The 19899-nt window shown below is 40.1% G+C and overlaps 2 protein-coding genes across 9 annotated transcripts in view; one reads left to right on the top strand and one right to left on the bottom strand.

Annotated features, from left to right (window-relative positions):
* PAK5 (p21 (RAC1) activated kinase 5) overlaps window positions 1-2688 on the bottom strand; it is a 167118-nt gene extending 164430 nt beyond the window's left edge. For 3 of the 4 annotated variants that reach the window (XM_085218981.1, XM_085218984.1, XM_085218982.1), the window contains exons 1-2: window positions 2578-2688; window positions 1891-1965 (exon numbers count right to left, since the gene is read on the bottom strand). The gene's annotated coding sequence lies outside the window, so the exon portion shown is untranslated. Of the gene's footprint in view, window positions 1-1890; window positions 1966-2404; window positions 2539-2577 lie in introns of those variants that run through there. The other variant, XM_085218983.1, reaches the window with a different exon arrangement.
* Window positions 2640-18732, top strand: ANKEF1 (ankyrin repeat and EF-hand domain containing 1). Of its 5 annotated transcripts, XM_085218987.1 has the most exons (11): window positions 2640-2820; window positions 4491-4618; window positions 5506-5852; window positions 6274-6473; window positions 8022-8171; window positions 8800-8923; window positions 9747-10569; window positions 12904-13130; window positions 14235-14416; window positions 15592-15726; window positions 17234-18732. In XM_085218987.1, the coding sequence occupies exons 3-11, from the start codon at window positions 5507-5509 to the stop codon at window positions 17396-17398; spliced, it is 2352 nt and encodes a 783-aa protein (XP_085075113.1). In that variant the 5' UTR covers window positions 2640-2820; window positions 4491-4618; window position 5506; the 3' UTR covers window positions 17399-18732. The 5 variants fall into 5 exon arrangements, 4 of the variants coding, with proteins under 4 accessions (XP_085075113.1, XP_085075115.1, XP_010704895.2 ...); XM_010706593.3 differs by lacking the exon at window positions 4491-4618 and having other exon boundaries at window positions 2641-2820; XR_014881878.1 differs by lacking the exons at window positions 4491-4618; window positions 14235-14416 and having other exon boundaries at window positions 17234-17484.
* Window positions 18733-19899: the final 1167 nt, after the last annotated feature.

Here is a 19899-nt window from a genome sequence, read left to right as displayed (position 1 = left end):
TTTGCACGGACTTATAGGTTGTAGAACCTTCAGGATTAGTTAACAGAGGCTTTTAGTGAACAAATACTGCCAACTAAGTCTGTGACAAAGTCTGAGGACATCCAGAGTAGTCCACTCCACTCAAATTCCTACCCACCTAATCTCACCTGACTGTAGAAACCCAGCAATCCTGCTGGCCCGTGCAGTACCTGAGGAACACATAATGGGAAGTGGGCAACTTCCAGGCTGCTCCACTATCCCTTTTGATACTTTGCCACTGTTGGGTGAGGAATGCCTCCTGCTTACCTAGTTACTGCAGGGCTTTCTTACTAAACACTTCCATAAATTATTTCATGGTCTTTCTCTTTTATGCAAGGGCTTATTTCTAAGAGCGCATATTAATCAGCAGAATGAACAAACATTATTTTTGACAGTAAATGATTATAGAAAGTGCATGAAGAAAAGACAAAAAATAAGCTAAATCTAAAGTTTAGTGAGTTGTGCACTTATCTGAGTAGTATTAGTAGCTACACACAATGTCATCAAGGAAAGAAAAGAGAAGGGAGCCTGGGAAACATCTTCCCCAGAAAAGCACTGCTCTTTCCAGAATTAGACTTGTTGCCTAACTTGAGCAGTGCAGTTTGAAAAAGGCCCCCGTGACAAACTGCTCTGGTGGGCAGCAGAGCTGTCACTCCACAGTCGCTATCACTGTGCCTGTGCTCATCAGCATCAGTTATGCATGTGCCTTGTGGACACCGCACAGCACTGCAGTGCAATGGGCCAGGCTGGGAGTTTTACTGGAACTTAGCAATATTAACACCCTGGTTTGCTGCCCTGGTGTGACTGTATGCTCTCTCAGTGCAATTCTCAGCTGGCTAGAACAGTCCAGACAACCTTCCAAATTAGCCAAACATTTGTGTCATGCTGGCAAATCTGAATGACTTTTGGGCATAATGCACTATGCTGCAGTTATCTTTTGCAGTAGTGTCAGAATCTTGAGAGATGAGAAACAGTAATAATTACTCATGCAGTAAAAGGCCAAAACCATGCAGCTCCCAGGCATGCCTTCCTGCTGAAGTCAGGTTATCAGCAAGCCCAGCTCCGCTGCTGTGAGCACGATCCCAGTGCCAACAAGCATGAGAGCCCTTGCAGAGAGCAGCCTTCCTCCAGAGGCCATTTGCCCTTGTGCTTCCACACTGACAGTTAAATGCCAGCACAACACTAAGCCAGAAAGTTCTACGGAGGATGACAGCTATATTATTCCACTTGTTCTGTACAGGGGCTATGTAGCTCTGTCAGTCTGGCACATTCTAGTACCAAACAAAACTGCATAGTCTTTATATTTCAACTGCTTTGAAGCAGCTATTCAGCACTGAAATCTCTTCATGTGTAATTAGACTGCTTTGGAGCTATAAAGTGATCACGTCAGTAATGGAGGCTTTACCCATCACGATGAGGCATGTATCTTGTAGGACTGATTGAGGTTAATGTTTATGAGAGAGAAACAAGGGGAAAACATGCATGCTCTTCAGTAACAAATGTTCTTTGGAATAGTCCTGGTTAGGAGTTAATTTACTACACATTATCTCATGGCTAACATGGTGGGTAAAACCTCTCTGCTATGACCTGCACAGATTGCATTCATCCATGTTACCATGAAGGTACCTCGGAGACTGTCCCCACACAGTAGTGCTGTACCTATTTAGATCTTGCATCACATTGGGCCTAGAGACAATATAATCTCCATAGAAAACAATCAACAAAGGCAGCAACGTGCAAGAGCAATAATTCAGCCAACTCACACTACATGGCACTAGCATGAAATAGCTACTGTGCAAGCAGCACTCCTTACAAGGAAAATAATGAAATGCTCTGTGCTAAGAAGTACCTCTATCTATTTCTGTGACTCACCACACAGTCTTGTGCCGAGGATCGCCTGCACTTGTGTTCTGTTGGATGCGTATCCAGCTGTGTACCACCACTCTCCTGACAAAACATATGTCATATCAGACATTGAGTTTGACCTTGAACCTCCTAATTCTAGAGGTCATTTCTGCAAAGAGCTCAACAGCCTGTCCTGGCTAGGCATGCAGCCGGGCCCAACAACAGGATGCAGGGCCAGGTGGCCAGTGGCACTTGAAGGTTGAAATTAGGTGGAATCATAGAGGCATTAAGGTTGGAAAAGCCCACTGGCTGAGACCACTAGCCCACCCCCACCAAGCCCACTAACCATGCCCCTCAGTGCCACATCCACACCGCTCTGGAGCATCCCCAGGGACACTGAAGGCACTGAAGGCAAAGTATGGAGGATGCACAGTCATCTTGGAAGAAGACAGCAGCAGTTGGGGCCCCCGCTGCAGCTCCCTCAAACAGCACTGTGCTCTGCTCCTTGTTTGTTAGTGCTATTTTCCCTGTGGATACATACGTTTCTTCCTCCCATCAGATCTACTGGCAGTTAGGCTTCAATTCGAGCCTAACGTACATCGCGCTGCCACCCAAACGCTCTGGGATCTGCTATCGCGCTGTTTTCTCCATATCTCTACACTTCAGTCAATGCCTCCTCCCGCCATCCCCCGCCCAGGCTCCGCGGTTCCTCACCTGGCCGCCTCACGGCCCGCGCGCCGCCAACCGCCACCCGCCACTCCGAGCGCGCGCCGCCGTCGCTAAGGGAGGCGCGCGGCGTTGCCCGTCGCTACGGGAAGCGGCGGCGCGATGGCGGCGCGCTGCCGCGGAGGGACGCGGCGTTGAGGGGAGCGCGGCACGGCAACGGAGAGGATTGCCACGGCTACGACGCCCGCACAGAAGGCCGCTTCGCTTCTTGCCGACTCCGCCGGACGCTGGGTAGCGTTTTCTATTTCCCCCTCTTTCATTCCCTTACTGCACAAATTCCTAACAAAACTCGACCCGGTCACTTTTAAGAGATGCTGCAAAGAAATATTATCTGCCGCCGTTAAAATATTACGGTGGTTTTGCTGGAAACTGTTGGTTCATAACGCTTTGAAACAGGCTGCTTTCTTGCAGCTTGGCTCGTACAAATGTGCGAGGCACACTTCAGTTTCAGACTGATGTGCAGGCGGGTTATCCTGCCCACCAAATGGCATTCTGGGCAGTGCTTCTGAATACCTGCTGTTTTGGCATGTGATGGCTGTGCAAGCTGTGGCTCTAAGTGCTGCTACGAGTCTCAAGGATAATCCATAAAATAAATCCAAATGCATACGCACTGAGTAGTATATCCATTCGTGCCTTCATCGGATGTTACTACAAATTTTTACCAGCTACAAGAGTGCTCCTGTGCTCCTTAGCTTTACTAACCTCGTTACAGGGAGAACATAGTTTCTTATGCAGATTTGGGGGGGGGCAAGTAAGGAAAAGAGGACAAATGTTAGCCCTAATTGAGCTCCTGAATAAATGCTGTGAAAAATCCAGGCATGTGAAGAAAGTGCTAAGAAATACTGGAAAAATGCTCAAACAGAATGACCTGTCAGTTCTCCAGACAGCATGACTAGATGAGTATTGATTTCCTTGGAGCTCTGCAGATTGGCTTGGCTGTGGGAGAACACACCTGGTCTCCCCAGGACAGGAAGGCAGGCTGCAGAAGAGCCCTGGAGCCCGTTGGGTGCCACAGCCCTCAGAGTGAGGCACACCCGTTTGCTCCCAGCCAGCCATGTCATCCAGGGCTCAGGCAGAGCTGCTGTTATGCTTTTCAGGGATGAAGCCAGGGGATGGGAAACTGTCTCCTGTTTTGCAGGATAACAAGAAGCGACTGGGTACTGTTTTGATTGCTTAAAAATTGCTACAATAAGAGGAGCCTGGGCTCTCTCAGTGCTTGCAAATACTGTGGGAAGAAAAAGTCAGTCCCATTTTGTGAATGAAACCAAGTTCCATAACTACAGCGGGGTAGTGGGGGAAAGAGAATGAGAATATGAGAAAGCTGCACTCCAACTACACATTTTTAAAAACGCTTCTCTTCCTGAATTCCAGAGGCATAAGCAGCATAAGAGCCTTCCCTGTAGTGCCTTCTTACTGCTCCTCACTGCAAAATTTCCTGTCTGGGCACTTTGCTCAGAAAGCTAAACACCACAGGGTATTCTGGTTTCCCTCCTACTCAGAATGGGCCTTATTTCTGAACTCTAAACATTAGAACTAGAGTGCTGCTATAGTTGCAACACTTATCAGAAAAAAATATAAAATCTCTGCAGTTATTCCATTTCTCAGAACATCAGCATTACACAGTAATGACTCAGGGGACAGATCTGAGTTACTACTGGTTATGTGTTGTAAGATACTATGATCAGAGCGAGGGTTGTACAGAATTACCAGAAACAAACAAACAAACAAACAAAAGCATTTTAAGCAATGTCACATTGAAATTAGAGAAAGCTATCTAGCTGAGGGAGCAGCTAACCTATTCTGGACAGATTACACTACCAGTATTTTAGTGCCCACTTTAATGCTTTAGAAAATTAGCCTCTTCTAAGAATAACACCACGTCATGCTATTTTTTCTTGCAGCTTTCTTTCAGGCCTCCTTTACAGAATGGGAGGTAGTGCCTCAAAAAGTCTATTGAAATTACACATTCTTTACCTCCCTTAAAACTCACCTCCTCTTGGACATCCATAAAACACTCAACAGCATCCAGGCAAGTTGTTACACGGTTCCATTTACACTCTGTCACCAAGAAAAAGAAAAGTTCTCTAAAGGGACACTACTACTCCACATTTTTTGTTGTATGCCCTGTAAGTGTCATTTTTGGAGCAGAGGTTGATCCAAGGTTTGCTGAAGCTGATAGGAAGCTTCCTATTCACTTAATAGAAATGGTCCTGACCATTGCTTGTTCCTCCATACACAAGAACTGAGATTAGATACCAGAGAACACAAAGATTAAAAAAAAAATCATAACCAATGCAAATGTAAAGCTGATGTTCTGCACCACAGTTTTCTCTAGAAGCATTTGTTGCATTATGTGAAGGAATTTTTTGCCATGTCAGTGTTCCTGCCTGCACCTTTTTTCTACAAGGGATTTACCACAGAGAAATTCAGTTTACCCTCTTATGTCACAGCCCAGCAGAAAGCTCATGCATCAGCTACCTAAGAAGGGAGGCGCTCAGGTTCAAACAAAGTGATGCCAGTATCTATTTTGTGTTTTAGCAAGACTTGTAACAGGGTCTTGTGATTTCTTTAAAATCTCCATTTGCGGTACTAAAATGGCAGATAATCAACCTCTCTTTAGGATTCCAAGTAATTGCAGATTATAACAATTCCTTACATTTTCTTAACATTAAGTTCATGTTGAATGAGATTTCTTTAGAACATTCTGATAATGAGAAAAAGCAATTTGCAAGGTGCAGTGTTTATGTAGTCTCTATATGTTCACACAGAACCCTGTGCTCTGCCAAGTAGATAAGTTTATTTCCATGCCTTGAACATAGTTTGATTCCTGTAATTTCTAGCATATGAGAGTAGTTTCATCTGTGTGTTCGATGCAGAAATTATGGCCTTGAAAGAAGCCATTTTTTCTCATTTCAGAATGTTACCGGTAGATAACAGACTTCGAAACTTACAGATCTACAAACTTCTCCAGTGTGTTCACCAGAAAGACAAGAAGCAAATAGAAAAGCTGATCCAGAATGGATTTCCAAACCTCATCAATTTCACCGAGCCTATGGATGGACACAGTGCTCTTTCTTTGGCTTGCATTAAGAACGACATCGACATGTGCAGTTTCTTGCTACAGCAGGGAGCTCATCCAGATGTTCAGGACAAAATGGGACGCACTCCAGCCATGCAGGCAGCTGAGCTAGGCCATAGCTTGGTTCTGGAGTTACTAGGAAAAATTAAAGCAGACATGACTGTTGTTGATAATGAAGGAAAAGGTAAGTAAAATGGAACCTCATTAAGCCAGTATAAAATGGCTCCTTTCTGTGTTACGTACTTGATGTATATGTTATGTTAAATCTGTGGAGAGGAACCATGGCTGAGGTTAATTCTTAAAGCTCAACAGAAGCTCGTGACCAAGTAGAAATTAAAATTATTCTCCCTGAACAATCTGGGCCCTTAAATCACAGCCCTTCCTATGCATCCTCCCGTTATGACCAGTCACATATTCAATTCTGGTTTACTCCCCAAGTTCAAAGGCCCTAAACTAAAAATTCTTTTTTTGTATTTACATGCCCTAATAGAGGTTAATGGATCTCAGTTGAAGGAGTTTGTCTATTCAGTTGTGAAGTTTACAGTATAAGTAACCCCTCTTATCATTTGGCATTACACCATAATCACTGTTGTTTTTCTTTGCAGGTGTTTTGTTTTACTGCATTTTACCTACTAGACGGCACTATCACTGCACTCAAATTGCCCTGGATTATGGTGCAGATATTAACAACTGTAGTACTGATGGGAAGCCTGTATTTCTGCAAGCCTGTGAGCAAGCTCATGATATTAAAGAAATTTGTCTGAATTTCTTGGAAAGAGGAGCAAATCCCAATGCAAGAGACCCAGTATGAATATTTCAGTACCTAAGAATGCATATAGAGGAGTACAGAATAGCTACCAGTTGACTGTAGTATATGACCATAAATCCTCACATTAAAATAACACAGCAGTATCAAGTGCATAACTCTGTGGGCATATCTATTCCCTTCTTTATTTTCTTTATTATCTTTTTTTTTTTTTTTTCAGGAGCAGATATTTAAGTCCTTTGCTTGTACCATGTATCTTGTGTTAGATTTTTGTAGATTAGAGTAAAAATATTAAAAAAAAAAAAAAGTATAACTGGGCCAACTCTTAAAAATTGTGGCTCATTATACTTCAGTGGAGCAGTGCTTATTTATATTTTGCCTGGATATGCCCCAAACTTCTCAGGATTGAAGTACTGTTCACTAAAAATGTCACTCCAGCATGAAAAAACTGAAGGGGAACAACCAAGGTACTAGGGAGATATTAGAAACTCTTTTCTATAAATCTCAGTAATTTATGTGTTTACTTGCTGAACTGAACAGTGACATTGAGGACCAAAACCCTGTGCTATTGATCAAGTCATATCAAGAAGAATCATTTAGGCTGAAAAAGACCTTCAGGATCATCAGCTTTTCCCTTAGAGCTACACATGACTCTTGCTTTGGTCATAGCATTGCAGTAATACCTTCACAGTTTGTAGTTATACCATTTTATGTTAAAAACATTTGGCCCACCACCTCGACTCTGCATACCTGCAATATGATGAGATACTTGCATTTTAGTTTTAATATGATGGGCACACACCTGGTAACATAATGGGAATGGTTTGCTGGATCCAGAGAAAGATATAGGGAACAAAGCACAGTTCAGTACAATAAATCCACAGCTCGCTGTTTGCTTCCTACCATTCTCTCTTCTTTCCCCTCTGTATAGCAACAGGTAAGAGATTCTCAGTGGTGCTGTGGGGTATTAGGTTAACGTGGACTACCCCTGATCTGAAAGGTGCTTTTTTCTTGGGACAGTCACCAAACCTACCAAAGTCAGCCATTATAAAGAAAATATGTACAAATAATATCAAGCATGCACTATCATCAAGAAAGAAAGAAAAAAACCCAACACAGTATTAATGTATTAGTATGTGTCCTTACAGGCAGAATATCAATGAAATTTCCCAGCTGTTGTGTCTACTCCACAGCACTCCTCCAGCCAGTTTTCTTGTATACTTTCATAACAGAGGTAGTATTTTCTGTTAAACTTGTATACATGCAAGAAAGCATGCACACAGAAACAAGAACTCCCTCAAACAAGTAATTGATTTTTGTGCAACTATTTGGGTGACTCTGGTTACTAATGTTCTTGAGTCACTGGGATTTGATTACTCTTAGTTAGAAGCATTAAGACTAGATTCCTGAAGTTTGCTTCCAAACATCTTTGAAGTTACTAGATTTGTCTCCTTTTTTTTTTCAGTAGTATCTAAAAAGTCATTCAGTTTTATGCTGCCTTGCAACAATCATATTACACCAGAGGACATTTTCAGCCTAAATTAGCATACACTACCAATTCTGAATTGTATTATTGCTACTTTGCAGGTTACAGGTCGCACTGCCATAATGGAAGCAGCAAGAGAAGGTGTTCTTGAGGTGGTGCGTGGTATACTTGAGAGAGGAGGTGATGTTAACCTATTTGACAATGAAAGACACAATGCTGCACATTTTGCAGCCAAAGGAGGCTTCTTTGAGGTAACTTCCATGGTGCTGTTTGGGTTTTTAGTTTTGTTTTTGAAGTCCAGATGATCTCAGATGATCAAGGCATAATAATTAGTAGCCACGAATCTCAGAATTAGAGAACCTTTTTTTTGTACCTCTGAGTGAGTGCTGCTGTGGGTGTCTGATGTGAACAGTTAACTTGTTTCCTCAACATGCATCATGTCACAGTTGTATAATGTGGATGAGATCTTACCACTGTAAGAAAGGCAGATATAAACAGCTGCAGCTAGGCAGTTTCTGCCCTATTATGTCTTAATTATTGCCTTTAAAGTACATAAAATTATGTAGTTTGAATAATGCATACCATGAATTTGCATATAGCGTTACTGTAAGATAGTCACCTGCAGCAGGCTAGCAGGAGCAAATGTTGTCCTAGATATCTACAAATGAACAGGGCTTCTATTTCCTAAATAAAGCATGTACTATAGAGAGCAAAAGCTTAATGAGTGCATTGATCAGCTGGGCATGGCAGGGAAATTCACTGTATAAATATATTCACTGGGAGTAAATGACACTGCATTTTATTTGTAAATCACTCTCATACTTCCCCCATCCTAAGAAACACAGATGTCTTCTGGTGATACTGTCTTTGTTCTTCTAGATCTTGAGGATTATTTCAGCTTATAATGGAGACTTGGGACTGATTGCCATGAATGGTAACACACCCCTTCATTATGCTGCAGAGGGAGGATTTGCAAATTGCTGCAAGTTTATAGGACAAAGAGGTACGCTAAAAAGAAGTTACTTTACAACTGTATGTTTTCTGTGTGCTTGAAAAAAGATTTCACTTGGGCATCTATGAAGGATTTGGCTCTTCAGTATCGTGTGGCAAATGTAATTCTCATTAACAAGTACCAAACATAGGCTGTTATTATTTATATCTACTAACAGGGCTAGGATGAGGTAAAAAACATTTCTCAAAGAAACCTGCAGAAAGATCATGGGTTTGTATAACTTGTATTGACACTTGCAATAGAAAATTGTATTTTGCCTTGCTGATCAATTAATCAATCCAATCTCAGTCACAAGGAAAGCGTAGCACCCATGAATACACCAAAGAAGCTGTGATCATTTTCTAAATTAGATGATCATATTATTCCAGGTTTTCTTCCCATAGGATCATGCAAAAGCCTACATTCTATTCTAGTGATCCTAACACTTAGCTTGTGGTCTGTCACCAGATGGCAAGAGTGGGATATAAAAGAGTGAGCGACATTCTAATCTTAGTTGCTTCTTAAACTTGCTCGCTTCTTCAAGTAAAAACGTAAAATTCTCACAGAACTTCTGCCTTTTAGTAGGTACTCAATAATGGACAAAGAAGTAGAGCATGAGTTGTCTGATCAATCTCACTGTGGGAAACAGAAATAGATATGCTGTTAGCCTTCCAGGCTGGGGTCACTGATATAGTTCTATTTATTAACACTGTTTATAGTTAAGTCTGTAGAAAGTTAAAGACCTCTACTAATTAGCTTCATGCATAAGTTTCTTATATTATTAGTAATTATTAAATTCAATACATTATCAATGGAAATGCATTCATATTTTTAGGCTGTGATCCTACATGGACAAACTTGTTAGCTAAGACTCCAAGAGCTGTTGCCAAGGACGGAGGTTTTAAAGCAGCAGCAACAGAATTGCGTAAAATTGAGAAGAACTTTATAAAGCAGTCCAAGCCTGAAGCTAAGGAGAACAACCCACTTTGGGCACTGAGGCTATACGATTGGTCCTTAGAGCACCAGACTACCCTCCTCCAGGCATTTGAGGCTGTCGACCAAGGAGATGGGACTGTAGCCAAAGATGATTTCATATCAGTTATTCAGAAGCGGTGTTCCTTCGTGGACACTGAGCAAATACAAACTATTGCTGAAGCACACGAAAAACCTGACTCTGAAGGAATAAACACTGAAGAATTTTTTAAAGGCTTTAAATACTTGCAGAAAAACTGTCTGATAACATCCTTTGGACCCAAAAGGAAGAAAGGAAAGAAAGGGAAGAAACGAAGAGGCAAAAAGAGTATTGCTGTCCCCATGCCAATTTGTGTTATTCCAAAGAGTGCATGTCTGCTTAGGGAAGATGGCTTCCCTGTATACATGATTGAGGCTGTTCAGAGCACTGCCGAGAGCTACCACACTAACCGAGACCACCCATCTGCCCATCCCGTGCACGATGACCGTGCCTGGTACACAGATGAACCAAGGAAAATGTACATGAATATTAACTTCCTGGTCAGAGCAGGAGACATTCTATCTCTACAGAAAGCTTTTGAGGAAGGTGTGCCAGTAGACATAAAAGATAAGTATTACAAAACACCTTTGATGACTGCATGCACAAGTGGGAATATAGATGTTGTGCGGTATCTCCTGGAAAAGGGGTAAGAATTCTGGAGAATTTTTAATTGCTATTTTGAGAGCATAAATTTGCAGCAAATAATTGGATGCTACAGATTATAGTTTGCTTTTTTACTTGCATAATGTTTTGCATAAAAATTCTGTAAGATGCTGAGTTGCAGAGGTTTAGTCTATTGTTTTGGTTTTGTTTGTTTGTTTTTTACATTTTAGTAATGAGGAAATAAAACCACTTAAGAAGTTACCCAGTTCTGATTTTTTTTTAGTCTAGATTATTGACATTTCAGTTAGAGGCAGAGTACCTACAAAATCCATCTAGTTGTTTGTTGATATCCATGTCTCCAGCAGTGCATTTGGGACAAACAGGAACACAGGAAATACTATACGAACATGAGGAAAAACTCCTTTACTGGGAGAGTGAGGAAGCACTGGAACAAGCTGCCCAGATATTTGAAAAACAGCCAGAAATGCTCCTGTGAAATCTACTCTATGGAACCTGCTGGAGCAGGGGTGTTGGACTAGGTGATTTCCAGAGGTCTCTTCCAACCCTTATGATTCTGAAATCTTCAAAACTGAACTACCAAAATTAGAGGAATGAAGTATGTTGTCTGAAATCATCAAGACATATCTAGGTGAACCAAAAAGAAAAGCAGTCCTGGACTTCCCTGTCAGGCATTTGCACGTCAGGCCTTTGCATGCAAATGTTTTGAGAGAACGCAGCCTACAAATAATCACTTCTCTGCAGCCTCCGCAGCTGAAGCAGTAGGATTTTCACCAGAAGTGCCTGTTGTTATTTAGCCTGTTCCCAATTCAGAAGTGCTTCAGCAATTTTTAGTCTGGGACTTCTGGGGCAATATTTAGCCTGGGAAAAATCTTAACAGCTTAAAAATTAAAGCAATTGAAGAGATATTCAGTCATACTTATGTAATAGTGTAATCTCTTTTTTTGTGTGTGTGTGAGCCAACTGCCACCATTTATCGCCATTGTGATAAATGTTTACATGAACATTTTTCAAAGACAATGATATTTATACTAGCTTTCTCTTCTTCCTATAGCTAGAATTCATTTTAACGTTCATTTCCAAGGACAAGTGGGTCTAGTCATTGCTCTAGTTCCTGTAAAGACTTAACAGCACGTGCAAATAATATATATATATATATGTATATATATATATATATATACACATATATATGCACCTCGGTAATTACATCGGTGTTCCTGCAGCATGTAAAGCTGTGTAAATGTGCATACTTCCAAAGATAAAGATGCAAGAGTTATCAAGTTAATCTAGCAAATTCATTTCCATTGCTTTCATCAAACTTCATTAGCACTGGAGTCACATCTCATCATATTCAGATCTAGAAAAGTAGTAATTTAGTTTAAAAAAATGGTTTTACTTCTGAGAGTTGAAATTGATAGAAATCACAAAGTGGATAGGAAAGTTTTCAGGACAGCATTTAGCTTTATATCTTTCAACAGTGTGAACATTCAGACACTTTTGTTTTGGAATGGGAGTTTAAGTAGCTTTTAATGACCTTTCCACCCTAAACACAGAAGAAATTAAATAACTGCACTCAAGTTTTTTGAGATACCCTTCATGAGGCTTTGACCCGCCTCTGAACCCACACATGGCATACGTGGAGGACAGATCTGGATGCAAACAAAGGAGGGCCTATGACCAAAGACATGGGGAAACCATATTTTTTTCACTTTTAACACCACAATGAGGCACTAATGGCTCTTGTTTCCACACCTCTGTTTGAATATCTCCGACGGCTGCCAATTGCCGAAGGGCTGATAACACTTTTCTCAAAGTTTCATTTTAAAGCAGCATATTGCAAGTGTTACCCCAAAGCACTTGCATCCTCCAGAATGTGTCACTAATGATCTGGGAGCAGAATGATCTAGTAGCTGGAGAAGTTTGAAACCCTCAGATTTTCTATGATAGATCTTCTCTAACTCATTCTTCAATTGGACAGTAAGCAAGTTTGCCATGTCTTTCAAAGCACCTGCTCTTGGCCCAGAAGCTTTCTGCCCTGCTAAAGCTGGCACACAAGCAATATCAGCAGATCGCAGAAGGACTAAACGTGAATAACTGTTTTTCTCTGTACTTCTGAGAACTTCCCTGTAGAGGACCCCATGTCAACTTAGAGAGGAACACGATCACTAGCCAAGACATGTTGATAACTAAGATTAATAGAGCATGCTACATATCATATTCTAGAACGGTTTCAAAGTAGCAGTAGCAATATGAAAATACTTATTTACATGAAGTATGTCATTCAGTGTACAGTTAAGACTGACTATACTTAGAGCTGTATCTGACTTCATCTGCCACAGCATCTCTTACTCTTTTGCAGGGCGGATGTAAATGCAACAGACAATTTCATGTGGACTCCCCTCCATCACGCTTGCTATAATGGACACCTAGATATCGCTGAACTGATGGTAAAGGCTGGAGGAGCAATAGATGCACCTGCAATAGGCAATGCAACACCGCTAATGAGAGCCATAGAGATTTGTAGATTGGACATAGTACATTTTTTAATCAATGCAGGTGCTGATGTCCAAACAACAAACAGCAACGGTAAGTATCAGTGTCTTCCCCAGAGGGCTCCTTACTTAACAGTATACATGTTTCATAAGGAATAAAAACTTACTGGAATCCTAGAAAGTAAAGAAACACAACTAATTGCATGATTAATAAGTACAACTCTTCTTCCACTCCTCTGAAGACCATGGCTGAAAACATCCCTGGCAAAGCTGTTCCTCACAAGCTATATTCAGAGATATAAGTGGCTAGATTTTTATTTTTCCCCCCTTAAAGCCAGCTATTAACATTATTTTATGAAAAATTAGATTTTGGTTTTGGCCAGTGTGTATTCTGCTACTTGTTTAAATCGCTTATTATGCGTATGCAACAAAAAATTTTCTTGCTGCTTATGTTGTAAATACTACTCCATGAGAATAAAAGTGACTTAAAAAAAAGCAAATCTGAACTGATAATTGTTACCTCCTCATGGCAGATCCTTCAATTAGTATTACTTTCTCCATTTTAAGAGTAATTTAAACTGTTAATATCACATTTTAAATCCTTGCTATAATGTAGGAAGCAACATTGCCATATGAGATTTTCCTTCCCAGAAGGTGAAGCTCTGCTTATAGAAGTGCTGTGTATTCTGCATTCTTGCTACCGTGAAATTCTCTCTATATATGCGGGTGGCAGCTGATTCAGTGCTAACTTGTGCCATGGGACTTTCCCTCAACTCCTTGCCAGCTGCAGAGCAATCACTGAATGGTACAGATACATATAAGAACTTAGTCTAAATTCCAACTCTTATAATGTACTAGCCATTTCGGAGTGCTAAATGCTCTCAAAGATCAAAGTTACAACCTGAAAGACCAGTATATTAAGTTGCAAATGTCAAGACATTAAGAGCAAAGAAACAACATCCAAGAATTTCTGCAATATCTTGTCTCAGGGCTCATTTCTGCAAGCCCTTATTTTTGCAAGCAGTGCTGATGACTGCCAACCCTCACACCAACAGCAGCCAGGTTGCTGGCACGCTGAATGACTGATAAAGCAGATGCCTAATTAAATTATGTAGACTGTAGCACGATTATCCAATTGCAATAAGAAGTGCCAGGAAATATTTTCATGGCTTACACAGGTGTTTATTTTTAAATACAGGAAAAAATGCTCTTGATATTGCTAAGGTATTTGCAGATTCTAGAATAATTGACCTGCTTCAAAATAAACTGGACAATTTGCCAAAGGTAACAGAGAAAAAAGGAGCAGAGAAAGGAAAGGTTGCAAAGCCAAAGACATCTTCTACACAAACTCTTGCAGAAGTACAAGATGTGAAAAAAGAGGTATGAGAAATGGTGCCAAGGGACTGATTTGTTAATAGCGAGAGTGCTTATTTCTTTCATTTATTTGCTATTCAACTCTCTGTAAAGCATGCAGCTTTGTTAGAGTATTTTCAGAAGCCAGCACATATTTTTGCCAGGTCTTTTTCATTGGTCAAATCTGTGGCTTCATAATTTATGAATTTTATGCCTTCCCTAATTCCAGAACTCTGTCTGGGGCACAGCCGTTCCTCTTCTTTCCTATCTCCTGAAGATCATGATCATTCCACTATGATGTTGCAAATGCTGAGTCATTGGTAACCATAATTTCTCAACAGAAGCATGTGCTTCTTCACAGGATAAGACAGGATCAGCCCTTCCAGTCAGGAGGATAGTCTTCTTCCTCTGCTAACTGAACAAGTTGAAGTTATCAGGCTTGTTGGCTTCTGATTTCCCAGTTTGTCCACTATCCTTCCTTTTCTACTGTTGAGCCAAGTCCTATTTCCTTGAAGTCCACACTGATCTGTTTAGCTGTTGTACTTCTGAATATTTTCTGTGCCCTTCTAGAGCCTTGAGAACCTTGCTGTTTCTGAACTATCCATGCTGAGACATAAGCCTCAGAGATCACATTCTGCTTGTTCTATTGTGGATGAGGTCTTTCTAATTCACCAGCCACTTGCTAATCAGATCTGGAAGTCTATTTAGAGAGAAAAATGCATCTGTATCTGCATTGCTGGAAATCTGCTTCATCAGTCCCATCCCAGATGTTGAAGTAAATGCCACAGCAGCCAAGTGCTCATTTATGCCTTTTGAAGATAATGAGAGTTTCCGAGAGATAGTATAAGACTTTCATAGAAGGGAGGATGACAGCCATAGGTGCTTAGTTATTCATCACGCAGAGCAGTATCGGAACACCAGCAATACAAGGCTAGTGTCTAGGGAGTTTTAAAAGAAGCTAACACTTTGAAGTCCAGAAAGGAGAGTCATCTCTTCCTTTTTAAAGAGCTTCCCCTCACAAATTTGATATTAAAAGAAAAAAAAAAAAAAAGAACAACTTTAAGAAAAACAAATGATAGTTAATAGATTCAAATACACAAAATACCCTGTGAAGGGATGGTAAAACAAGTAACAGAAGACATAGGATGCATGCTTTGTTTCCAGATGTAACGTATTTAACTGATTAACCTCTTTTCTTCCAGCTATCACATGCATCTCTGCCACCTGTAGAAAAACCCCATCTTGAGAAACCAGCACAGGACAGTGTTGTTTATCTGAACTCTCTGATAAGCAGTGGTGCTACTAAGAAAGATGACATTGTATTCAAACCCAGAAAAGTATGTACAGTAGCAAACCATAAGTATAGTTTTATGTCAAAGGTAGATTAATCACATTCTTGGGAAGTCAGTATGTAGAGCTTTGTAACTGCTAATTAATTATAGGTGGACCAATTATACCAGCAAAGAGACTGACCCAGTGTCAAAATGCAAAGCACACAGCATTTCTCACAACTTGCTGCTCAGAGACAGTACTACATATTCCAGTCATGTTTTCACAAGCTGACCTCTCTCTCTCATTACACATTTCTGAATAGATTTTTAGAAATCTTGACATTTCAAGAAAATTCAAAGCAAAAAGAGACAAAGGTTTACACTTTTAGTGAAGATATTATAGAAGGGGTCCTAGTTGATTCCAGTAGGTTTGTTCTAGATTTTTTGTCTGCTCTCTTCTCCTCCTTTAGTTGCTGAAATGCAGGAACACAGGAGTGGCTTCATCCAGGGAAAGAAATATTGCTTGAAAGTAAACGTTACCTAACATGGCTCAATCAAAGATGAGTTTGTTTTGTTTTCTAGCTAGTTATGATTTTATTAATTTGCTTCTCCTCTGTGCATGATAACCTACAAGTACAAGGCTTTGCTGTAGAACCAAAGCCAGAACAAACTGATGTTTAACAAAATGATGTGACACAGGGTATAGATTATCGCAAAACAACAATAAACTAAAATATCACATGTGTATATGTATTATATGCATACAATTATCACGGAAGTCAAGCTCACATCAAGTTTTAAAGTAGGATTGAAGTAGACCTACAATAAAATGCAACTATGTTCATGAGATAAATTTTAATATTCATGCAGCACACTTAATGGGCAGGAGTCCTTGTGTATGGGACCAGCACCAATGTCCAACTTGCCCTCTCAGTCACATGGTTACTTAATTTGTGACAGTTACTGAACTGCATGGAGTCCAGCCCACTAAGTATTTATACCCTAAAGTTAAAATACTGAAAGCATAATTTTTGCATTGGAACTTGTTCACATAAGTAACTGAGAGAAGAAAATGGTGGATCACAAAGCATGTGTATGTACATATTTTTTAAGGAAAAGAATACCATTACTAACCAAGAAGTTTTTTCTGTTTCACGTTGGTTTATCATTTCCCTAACTCTGACTTGCACTAGTTTTTGCAGTGGTCTCAGGAATAAGACGACAGTGATTCTATGGTTAATTACTATTTTCTGCTATGAGAACCTTGGGCCTGAGTCTGTCCTTCTGAAATAGCTTTGGGCAATCTTTCCCCCCCTTCCCATTTGCCCTGAGCTAAACCCTCAGCATATTACAGATGAGAAGTGATAAGAGAGTACTCTGCTTATATATAAAAAATGCTGTGCTATCTGCAGGAACTCTGCACTAGTTTTCTTCTGCATCTCGGGATGGAAACAAGTGCCACAGCACAACTCTGTTTAGCTAACAGTTCGGGTTTTTTTGTTTGTTTTTTTTACTAAATTCTTTAGTCACAGAAGTCATGCCTAAGTTAACTACAAATATTCTTCTTTTCTAGATTTGGACCCCTGATGCTGCAACAAAGGAGCTAGTAAGAAAGCAAGAATTGCTCTGGGAGCAATCTACTCTTGGTGGGGACTCAGAAAACTTTGAGAGCCCCTTTAAGAGGAAAGTTACAGAATCAGCACATCTGCTGAAAGAAGCTACTTCAACACATACTTGAGAGGACGAAGAGAGGGCTACTCTTTTGTAAGAAAGGGACCAGGTGGTACTTAGTAAATTTATCTCAGTTACAATTAAAAAAAATAATATATATATAGCGCTAGTTCTTCCTCTGTACACGATGTTGCCTGCACCACACAATCTTTTGTTAAGAATTTAGTATTGGAAAAAATGTTATCCTTGCAATTGTAAGCATCTGAGTTGGCTCAGTGTATTTATGGAATAGTCACTGTTGTGAAACACATACCTTTGTTTGTAAAGCAAACTTTTAGCAAACTGGCCTAAACTTTGAAAAACATTCAGAAATTTTGTGAGAAGAAATTTGCAAGTTCCTGTACTAATAGCTACATCCATAACTAATCTACATCAGTGCTTGTCTTCTCAAACAAATGAAGTCAACAGATGATGTCCTGCCATTAAAATGAGTTACGTGGCGAGGGAGAAACTGGTGTCTTACAAACAAGCTGACCAGGCTACCATAATTTAGTATGAAGAGGTACTAAAAGTTCATTATAGGAAGCATATAATACCAAGATTTGTATCTTAGGACCAAGATGAATCCGCTGAGGGATGCAGCATTTCTTGAGTACATCTGCAAAATAGTTGAGAGCACAGAAGCAAGCTTGATTCGGCGCTTCACAAAGTCAGTAGCAGATGATAAGCCTTGGGTAGGCAGAGGCTGAAAATACTGAGAATGTTCAGCTTTGAGAGCAAAGAAGCAGGAGTGAATACCATGAAAGATTTGAAAGAAGCAAAGAATGTGAAGAAGCAAAGTAAAACCTACCTATCCTTTTGTAGAGTACAAGAACATTCAGAATACTGAAAAACAGGAAAGAAGGGAGAGCAGCCCATTAAATAGGGCTGTACAATGTGTAAATATCCTGTGGAACCTTCTGCCCAATTATACTTAGCAGCTTCAAAAATATATGTTTACATAGATTGTGAGAAGAATCTAGTTAAATAACGCATAAGGGATAAAATGCCATGGTTTCAGGACCTCAGCTAATATTACAGGAAGTTTTCTAGCAGTGCAGTTCACTCCATGCTCATACAGTGCAATGGTATTCAGGTCCTTTAAGTGAGAGACATTGACATGGGCAAATAAAATCAGCATTAAAATAATAATTAAAAAAGTACTAACAAATCAGATGCTGACACAGCTCAAAAAGTCATCTGGATCCAGAACACAGTTAATTTTGAAAACTTCTATTTCTCTTACTTTTAAAGCTGCGAATCTTGAATTCTGGAATCTGAGCTTCAAAATAAGTTATTTCCTTCTGATCCATCATTACTTGCAATAAAGACCAATTTTTGCTATTGTTGACATGCACATAACGCAGCATCTCCATGCCTGGATTTGCCTAGGTATGAGGAAAGAAGTGATTTGTTGGAACTTACTGGAAAAAGACTGTGATGTTATATCCTTGTAATCGCCACTCACTGCTTGTGTGACATCACATGCAGGAAATCCTTTTAAGCTCCAGCTGCACATCCAAATGTTAAAAATTAGTAGATACCCAAGACAAATGTGAAATACCTCACTAAACCTATCTACTATTTGTATTTTCAAATACCACTGCTGAACATATCATTTAGGTAAACACAGTTGTGTATGATTAGTTTATAACAAGTTGCTCACTTTGAAACAACACCCCTATATGCGTAGCATTTTAATAGTCTAATATAAAGAAAAATCATAAGGGCAAGTGAGATACAATTTCAACATATCAGCTGTCCTGGAATTCTTAACATCAGCATATCATCTTTGCCTGTCAGCACAAAACTTCCGCTTGGCTGCAGATGGTTGTGAATGAAAACAACAGTGAGTGCTGGGCCTAGAAGGCAGTGCAAACAAGGAGCAGAATGCTCAAACAGCAATGAATAAAATTGCATCTTTAAAGGAGGAGAGATGTGAGGTCAGTTCACTAAACAATAGCTATCAAAATAGTCAAGCAGGAGAGTTAGAAATTCCTTGCTTATTTTGTAAGATAATACAGTTTTTGGAAGAGATTAATCAGAAGAATTCCCCACCTTTAAGAGGCTGCTGCTCAGCTCTCCTCTGCGCAAGTACTACAGAAGCACTGCACACCTGACTGGCATTTGTTAAGGTAATTGTAAGCATTAAGGTAATTGGAAGAGAAGTTAAATGGAACAAGCTAATCTAGACAGCAGAAGGTGTCAACTGTGTCAGCTGAAATAATGACGTAGAATTAAGCTTGCTGGTGAGTAGCCTCAGAAAGGGCTACTGGAAGGAAAAAAAAAAAAAAAAAAAACCAGCACTGAAAGGGGTTGTTTTCAGCTCCCACAAGAATTCCTGATAAGCCTCATCCTTGTGCCTTTTCATCCCAGCCAGAAAAAGCTGGGAACTCTCACACAATCTCCTCACGTCCCACAAAAAGTAAGGAAGGAAGAATTGTGCCTTCACTGTACACAGCATAATGTAGAACAAGATATTTGTTCTCCCTTAAGCCTGCATTACTATTCTGCACAGCAGGCTGCTAC

This window comes from Meleagris gallopavo, chromosome 2 (assembly GCF_905368555.1).
Source record: "Meleagris gallopavo chromosome 2, MGAL_WU_HG_1.1, whole genome shotgun sequence".
Taxonomy (NCBI): Eukaryota; Metazoa; Chordata; class Aves; order Galliformes; family Phasianidae; genus Meleagris; species Meleagris gallopavo.
Note: the sequence above shows the minus strand (reverse complement) of the source record. Positions and strands in the feature narration are given on the sequence as shown.

Bases quoted from the DNA above. Each gene is read 5' to 3' on its own strand.
- ANKEF1 (XM_085218987.1), top strand. From the start codon at position 5,507: ATGTTACCGGTAGATAACAGACTTCGAAACTTACAGATCTACAAACTT. The intron at 10,570-12,903 runs GTAAGAATTCTG...ACTCTTTTGCAG, and splicing joins CGGTATCTCCTGGAAAAGGG to GGCGGATGTAAATGCAACAG. The intron at 13,131-14,234 runs GTAAGTATCAGT...TTTTAAATACAG, and splicing joins CCAAACAACAAACAGCAACG to GAAAAAATGCTCTTGATATT.